We start from the raw sequence: 8284 nt of genomic DNA, 5'->3' as shown, positions 1-8284 counted from the left end.
GGGGCTCTGGGATGGAGAACCACATTCAAGGCTGTGAATGAGAACCGGACACACACATATATACACGTACCCATCCTCATAGCTGAGTTGCCCCAGGTCAGTCTGTCTCTGTCTCTCTCTCTGTCTCTCTGACTTTATCTCGATCTCTAACTTGTGCTGTCCCTTGTCTCTCTTTCTCTTTCTGGGTCTGTCACTGTCTCTGTATTTCCATCTCTCCTTGAATATGTGTGTCTCTTCCTATCTCTCTGTCTCTCTATCTGCCTCTCTCTCATTCTACTCCACTCTGTCCCTCAATCTAAGCCTGCCTTTTTATCTGTCTTTCTCTATCTCTGTGTGTCTCTCTGTCTCAGTCTCTGTGTCTCTCTCTATCTCTCTGACTCTCTCTTTATCCAAGGATTCTCCCTCCGAAGCAAAGCCAGAACGACTCCGTGAGAGGTGAGGCCAGGGGCGCGCCTTTGAGGGAGGGGACCTGCCTACACCTTTAAGTGCGGGCGCGCGCGGGGCCTGCGCCTTTAAGCACGGGCGCGCGCACGGCCCTGGGTTCCCGGCGAGGAGGCCTCGGGAGCGCCCGGACCCGGCCTGCCTGCCCCGCACCTGCCCGGCCCCCGCCCCGGCCCCGGCGGGGGAGGGGTCTCTGAGCGCGGCCCCTCCCCCCTGCGCCCCGGCCTGTGCTGCGGTGCCCCCACCCCGCGTGTCCGTGTCTGTCCAGGCCTCGCCCCACCCCGGCCCCCGGGGCTGCCTGGCCGCCCCCCCGCCCCCACCGCAGCCGCCCCCCTCCCTCTGGGCCAGCCCCCGCCGCAGCCCGGGAAGCAAGTCGGGACGCCGCCACCCCAGATCCAGGACCCGCACCCCGAAATCTGGGGCCTGCACCCCGAGATTGGCTCCAGAGATCTGGAAGCCCAAGCCTGGGAGCCTGATTTGGGGCTGGGACCCCAAGACCTGGAGCCTGAACATCAATATCTGGGGCTGAAATCTCAACATCAGTCCCTGGGACCCCAAGATTTGGAGCCTGAACCCCAAGAATTGGAATATGGACCCCAAGATTTGGAGCCTGAACCTCAAGATTTGGCATCTAAAACCCCAGATCTGGAGCTGAACTCTGAGTTCTGCGCCTGGGACCTTGAAATCTGGGACTGGATTCTCATTTCTATACAGTGGAACCCACTATCTGGGACCCCAACCCTGAGACTTTAGGCCTCAGATCCCAAGATCTGAACCCTGGCATTCCAAAGGGCCTAAACCTGAGTTTGGGCCTGAAGTCCTTGCTGCAAACCCGAATACTGAAATTTGGGGCAAATCTTGACTCAGAGCCCCAGTATCTGAACCCAGCACCCCAGTATTGGATCCCAAGACTGGGCTTGGGACTCAGAGCTTAAACTCTCCATTTGACTGTTGAGTATCCCAGGACTGGAGCTGGGAGACCATGACTCCAAGCAACCCCAACTGGGGCCTGGGTCTCTAAAACTGGACCCTTAGGGGCCCAGTATTTGGAGATCTAGGACCCAAAGTATCAAGGATATCAAAGTATCAAGACTCCGTGGCCACAAATCTGAGCTGAGACACAACAGACGGTCCCTCTCCAGAGGCCTTGGGGACAGGGAAGGAATGACCAGGCACCCCCTCCAGACCCCTGACCCCCTTGGAGCTTGAGGACTCTGCTCCCTGGGGTTGCTTCCAGCTCAGGTAAGACTACTGGGAGACCCCATGGTGGGGAGGGACTTGGGAGGAACTTTGTGACTGGGGGTGGAGGTAAGGATTACCAGGTTCCCCTGGGCACCTTTGGAGTTTCCCCAGGAAACAGATATCCCCTCACAAGGGTCTGTCTCCAGCTCCTGCTCTGCTTCAAACACTCTCTGGACATTTGGCCAGCCCTGCCCCTCTCTAACCTCCTCTTCCCCAGTTGATGGCATCTCCAGGTCTGTGACCCACTCACCACCACCCCCTCCCCCCCCCCCGCCGGCTCTCCAGCGTCTTCCTACCATCTGTCTTATTTGATCATCTCCAGCTGCCTCTCCTGTCCACCATTCCGCTCTCCAGTCTCCTTTCTCTGCCTCTCCTCTCACTGACCGTCTCTATTCACCTCTCCTCTCTCTGATCATCTTTGACACTTCTGTCCACTGTTCTTCTCTCTGGCTACCTCTGGCCACCACTCCTCTCAGTGACCATCTCTGTCTGCCTCTTCTGTCTTTGATCATCATCTTTAACCCCCCTGTCCACAGCTTCTCTCTCCAGCCACCTCTGTCTACTGTTTCACTCAATGACCACCTTTGACATCGCTGTCCAAGGTACCGCTCTCTAATCATCTTTCAGCAGCTCTCGTGACCGTGTCTACCCCTGACCCTAAGCCTTGACCTGTGACTGTCTCTGACCATCTTTGACCTCTTTTTCTACCACTCTTCTCTCCAGCCGCTTCCATCCATCTCTCCTCTCTGACTTCCTTTATCCGCCTTTCCTCTCTCGGACCATCTTTCACCATCTCTCTTGCCCTCCACCCACTCCTGACTCCAGCTGCCAGTCTGTGACCATCCTGGCCTTTATTGACCACCTCTCTTCTCTCTGTCTCTCTTGCTCATTGGTGTTCTCTGATCATTTCTAACATCTCTGGTTGCCTTTCCTCTCTCTGATGACTTCTCCCCACACCCATCATCCTAACCAGCTGTCCCATGTCCAGCTGTCTCTGACATGTCTGTCCTCTCCTCCTCTCTCTGACTGCCTCTCTGCCTTTTGACCATTTTGGACCATCTTTGACCATCTCTCCTGGATCTGACCACCCCTGGCCACTTCCCGTCTCTGTCCACTTCTGATCTTCTTGACCATCTCTAACCACCTCTCTTCTCTGGTCACGTCTGGCTACTTCTAATCATTCCCACTACCCTGACCAACTCTTGTCTCTTTGGCCATCTCTGAGTATCTCTCTGACCACGTCTAAAGCTCTCTGGCTTACCTTCTATACCCACCTTGACTACTGATCCTGTTCTCTGACTGTCGCTCACTGTTTCTAATCACCTCCCTTCCCTCTGACCATCTTTGCACATGTCTGCTCCCTGGGTTCCCCTGGGAAACATCTCTCTGAGTCTTTGACCGTCACCTCTGGCTTTTGATCTGTCTGACCATCTTTGACCAAGTCTTCTGCTCTGTGACCTTCTCTTCTGGTCTCAGACCACCCCAACCCCCTTTAGCCCCCCCCCACTTCTGGCCTCAGCCCGCCCTAACTCCCCCCTTCTTCCCTGCAGGCCGCCCCTGCCCGCGATGGCCGTCCTCCCTCTGCTCCTCTGCCTGCTGCCGCTGGCCCCCGCCTCGTCTCCACCCCAGCCAGCCACACCCAGCCCGTGTCCCCGCCGCTGCCGCTGCCAGACACAGTCCCTGCCCCTAAGCGTGCTGTGCCCGGGGGCAGGCCTTCTGTTCGTTCCACCTTCGCTGGACCGCCGGGCGGCCGAGCTGCGCCTGGCGGACAACTTCATCGCGACCGTGCGGCGCCGTGACCTGGCCAACATGACGGGCCTGCTGCACCTGAGCTTGTCACGCAACACCATCCGCCACGTGGCCGCCGGCGCCTTCGCTGACCTTCGCGCCCTGCGCGCTCTGCACCTGGACGGCAACCGGCTGACCTCGCTGGGTGAGGGGCAGCTGCGCGGCCTGGTCAACTTACGCCACCTCATCCTGAGCAACAACCAGCTGGCAGCGCTGGCGGCTGGGGCCCTGGACGACTGCGCTGAGACACTCGAGGACCTCGACCTCTCCTACAACAACCTCGAACAGCTGCCCTGGGAGGCGTTGGGCCGCCTGGGCAACGTCAACACGCTGGGCCTCGACCACAACCTACTGGCTTCCGTGCCCGCCGGCGCCTTTTCCCGCCTGCACAAGCTGGCACGGCTGGACATGACCTCCAACCGCCTAACCACCATCCCACCCGACCCACTCTTCTCCCGCCTGCCGCTGCTGGCCAGGCCCCGCGGCTCCCCCGCGTCCGCCCTGGTGCTGGCCTTCGGCGGGAACCCCCTGCACTGCAACTGCGAGCTGGTATGGCTCCGGCGGCTGGCGCGGGAGGACGACCTCGAGGCCTGCGCCTCCCCGCCGGCCCTGGGTGGCCGCTACTTCTGGGCTGTGGGTGAGGAGGAGTTTGTGTGTGAGCCCCCCGTGGTGACACACCGTTCGCCGCCCCTGGCCGTGCCTGCCGGTCGGCCAGCCGCCCTGCGCTGCCGGGCAGTGGGCGACCCCGAGCCCCGTGTGCGCTGGGTGTCACCCCAGGGCCGGCTGCTGGGCAACTCGAGCCGAGCTCGCGCCTTCCCTAACGGGACGCTGGAGCTGCTGGTCACCGAGCCGGGCGATGGCGGCATCTTTACCTGCATCGCGGCCAATGCAGCTGGCGAGGCCACGGCTGCTGTGGAGCTGACCGTGGGCCCCCCGCCGCCCCCCCAGCTAGCCAACAGCACAAGCTGCGACCCCCCGCGGGACGGGGATCCTGATGCCCTCACCCCGCCCTCTGCTGCCTCGGTCTCTGCCTCCTCCAAGGTGGCTGACGCCGGGCCCCCTACCGACCGTGGCGTCCAGGTGACTGAGCATGGGGCCACAGCTGCTCTAGTCCAGTGGCCAGATCAGCGGCCTATCCCAGGCATCCGCATGTACCAAATCCAGTACAACAGCTCAGCCGACGACATCCTCGTCTACAGGTGCAGGGTCCAGGCGGCGGGCAGGTTGGGTGGGGGAGCGAGGTGGAGGGAGGGCTGGAGGAACACCTACTGATACCCCAGGTTGCAGCACTGGAAATGAGGCTGCAAGGTTACAAAGGCAATCAGACAGCAGAGGTAAAAGAAATCAGGCAGAGAGGGTGAAAGAAATCTGGCAACAGTGGTAAAAAAGAAAGAAGGCAGCAAGAATAAATACTAATCAGGACAGAAGAGTAAAAAGATAATTGGGGGTGGGGGCAAAGTTGAGGGGATACAAACCAACTTAAGTAGTAAAGAGAAGCTGGGTATTTCCAGATGACAGGGCTAGACTCAAGCCAGTCTGCAGGAAGAAAAAGAGATCAAGCGGGAGAGTACACAGATCATGGGAAAAATGCAGTGAGGCAGCCTGGCTGCAAAGGAACTCAGACCAGAGGCTAAAAGGAAAACGGGGGAGGACGTTACATAGAGATTAGGCTTTGCGTTCGTGCAGTGCGACCTGCTCCATGCGTTTGGAGTTCCAACGCGGTGACATCTCAACTTTTGGTTTTCTAAATCAAATTAAACCTAGTTCAAGCTCCACCTCTGGGTGAACAGGAATGTTCAGTCGACCACTGCTGGGGGCTCCCTTCTCCCTTCTCTTGTTGCAAACACAAAACTTGGGGTTTACGCACTCCAAGAGGCGGGTTACATAACTTCTGCCCCCAAGCCGGAGAGCACATGGAACATCTGCTGTGGCCACATGTGGTCACTAGTGGGCTGTCATCCAGATGTGCTGACACATCCGACCCAAGTCCAGGCTTGCATGGATGCCTGTGGATGGCTCCCTGTTCTCACTGCCAGGCTGGGCCAAGGGTACAGTCCCTGACACCTGGCTGCAGAGGACTGGGCCTCCCAAGGCCTGGGGTCTTCACCTTGTAAACCCAGTACCTGGGTTCCCTGTGCCTCCCCAGAAGCCCAAACCTCAAAAGATAGTCACTTGATTTCCTTTTCAGTCCCGGAAATCCAACGAGCTTTTTCCACTCCCTTTCGTAGACAGTGGTACTCAGTAGATTCCATGGAGGGCCCACCCCTGAAAATCACACAAGTCCTATCTACCTTGCCTGTCAGGGGACGGGACAAATGCTCTCCGAGATCATCACCCTCCTAGAGATAATCATGGGGTTCCCTCATTAAAGCAGTTTAAGAATAAAACAGATTATAAAACAAGTTAAATCTGCAACAGGGCGCCACGCTACAAAAGGAAATATAGTGGAATTGGGTACTAAGGGTAAAAGGGAATGGGAAAAATAAGGATAAATAGAAACCAGGCTAGAGAGATAAAAGAGAATCGGGACAGAAGTGGAACGAAATAAGGCAACAGGGAGAAAAAGAACTCAGCAGTGATGACTGAGGCACATCAGTTTAATGAAAATGGAGCCAGATGACAGGACTCACTGGAAAGCAGGCTGTGGGTATGGTAATAATAACACAGCAGCGGCAGCGGGGCTTGGGGGACATTCATTGGCAGGTTAGAAGGAAATCGGGCATCAGCAGTATGGGGGGATCGGGTGGTTAGATTAGAGAGAATTCTAGGTTTAACACTAGAGGAAGGTCAGGCAGCTGGAAAAGGGAAACCAGGCACCTGCTGGAGGAAAGTCAGAGGAGCAGAGGGAAATTAGGTGAAGGTCTAGAGGGAGACTGGGAGGTGGGATTAGAGGGAAATTGGATGGGCGTGGGGGGTGGTGTGGCTAGAAGGAAATGGGCATCCGGTTAGAGGGATACCAGACAGCATTAGAACAAAACTGGGTGCTGAGTTGGAGAGATGTCTGGCAGTAGGGCTGGAGGGAACTCGGTGGTGGGCTGGCGGGAAATGGGGTAGTAAACTGGAGAGACTCGGGCAGTGAGCTAGGGGAGAGTAGGGTGGGGGGACCAGCGTGAAGTCAGGCAGGAGAGTGGAGAAAAACTGGGCAGCAGAGCTAGAGGGAACTTGGAGGTTGGTGGGAAATTGGGGGGCAGTGCAGGATGGGAACCAGGCAGTGGGGTATAAAATGAAACCCCACATGGGGGGCAGTGGGGCTAGCGGGAAGCTGGGCAGCAGCGCAGAGGGGAAGCGGGCAGCGGCACTAGAGGGAATTTGGGCGTTAAGGCCACAGGGAGATCACATGGGTATTCGAGCAGTGGGAAAATGAGAGGGTGGGCTCGGGTGAAACAGGCTAACAGAACGGGGGGATATTGGGCAGCGGACGGGTATCAGACCAAAGGGAATTCCGGTAGTGGTTACAGGGAACTCAGGGGCTAGGGTGAAATGAGACAGTGGCCTGGAGGGAAATCCTCCAGCTCGGAGGGTTGGGGCAGAGTGCAGGGTGGGTACTGGGCAGCCGGAGGCCTGACTCCCACCTGTCTGTCCCTCCAGGATGATCCCAGCCGACAGCAGCTCCTTCCTGTTGACGGACCTGGCATCAGGCCGCACCTACGATCTGTGTGTGCTAGCCGTGTACGAGGACGGCGCCACGGGGCTGACAGCCACACGGCCTGTGGGCTGCCACCGCTTCTCCACTGAGCCAGCGCTGCGGCCCTGCGGGGCCCCGCACGCACCCTTCCTGGGCGGCACTATGATCATCGCACTGGGTGGTGTTATCGTGGCCTCGGTACTGGTCTTCATCTTCGTGCTGCTCATGCGCTACAAGGTGCACGGTGGCCAACCCCCGGGCAAGACCAAGGCACCTGCGCCTGTCAGCAGCGTTTGCTCCCAGACCAATGGCGCCCTGGGCCCCACGCTGGCCCCGCCGGCTCCTGAGCCGGCCGCACCCAGGGCCCACACCGTGGTCCAGCTGGACTGTGAGCCCTGGGGGCCCAGCCATGAACCCACGGGACCCTAGCTTCGTGCCCACCTCTATGGCCCTTCTGGCTCCAGGGGTAGCAGGACCCGGACACCCTGTGGGACCTGGCTTCAGACTCACCAAATTGCTCACGGTTTTTAAAACTCTGATGGGGAGGGTGTCGCGGGCACCGGGACACAACAAGAAAGTCCTATTTTTCTAAGCTTGGGCCTGGGCCCTTGCCCTTGTCTCTGTCTGTTGGGGCTGGGGGATCGTTCAGGGGTCTGGAGCTGGGATGCCCCCTCTGGGGAGAGAACCACCCCCCAGTTCTGTCTGAAGTCCCTGGATGAGGTTGAGGATGGTTATCCCTTTAACCAACAGACAGTCCTTGAGTGTCCTCTCTGGGCCTGCCCTGCGCTGCGTGGCGCTGCAATGCCTCAGGCAGCCCCCAGCCCTGCCCCTCAGACAGTGATAGCTCAGAGCCAGCGGAGCCGTGGTGAGGAGGGAAGCCTAGGAGACTGCAGGAGCCCAGAAAAGGTGCCGGTCTCAGCCCAGGGTGTGGTCAGGGAGGGCTTCATGAAGGAGACGTGATCTGAGAATGACGTCTGAAGGAGATAAATGGGCAAAGAGCAGTGGGAAAGGTGTTCCAGGCAGAGGGACAGCCCAAGCAAGGGCTTAGGGAGTGCCAGGCACTGGGGGTGCCGTGGTAGAAGTGAGGCAGGAAGGGTGGGCAGGGTTCAGGACCTCCAGGCTGAGGAGCTCAGACTCTAACCTGATAGTACTGGGGAGCCACGGAGGAGTCTATGCAAGGGAGGGAGA

At 58.5% G+C, this 8284-nt stretch overlaps 1 protein-coding gene across 1 annotated transcript; it reads left to right on the top strand.

Annotated features, from left to right (window-relative positions):
- Positions 1 to 817: 817 nt before the first annotated feature.
- On the top strand, positions 818 to 7776 carry LRFN3 (leucine rich repeat and fibronectin type III domain containing 3). The gene is made up of 3 exons (XM_059999396.1): positions 818 to 1683; positions 3234 to 4670; positions 7060 to 7776. Exons 2-3 carry the CDS (start codon positions 3250 to 3252, stop codon positions 7523 to 7525), a joined length of 1887 nt encoding a protein of 628 aa, XP_059855379.1. The 5' UTR covers positions 818 to 1683; positions 3234 to 3249; the 3' UTR covers positions 7526 to 7776.
- The last annotated feature ends 508 nt before the right edge of the window (positions 7777 to 8284 follow it).

This window comes from Delphinus delphis, chromosome 20, assembly GCF_949987515.2.
Source record: "Delphinus delphis chromosome 20, mDelDel1.2, whole genome shotgun sequence".
In the NCBI taxonomy this organism is placed as follows: Eukaryota; Metazoa; Chordata; class Mammalia; order Artiodactyla; family Delphinidae; genus Delphinus; species Delphinus delphis.
This window is presented reverse-complemented; position numbering and strand designations above follow the sequence as displayed.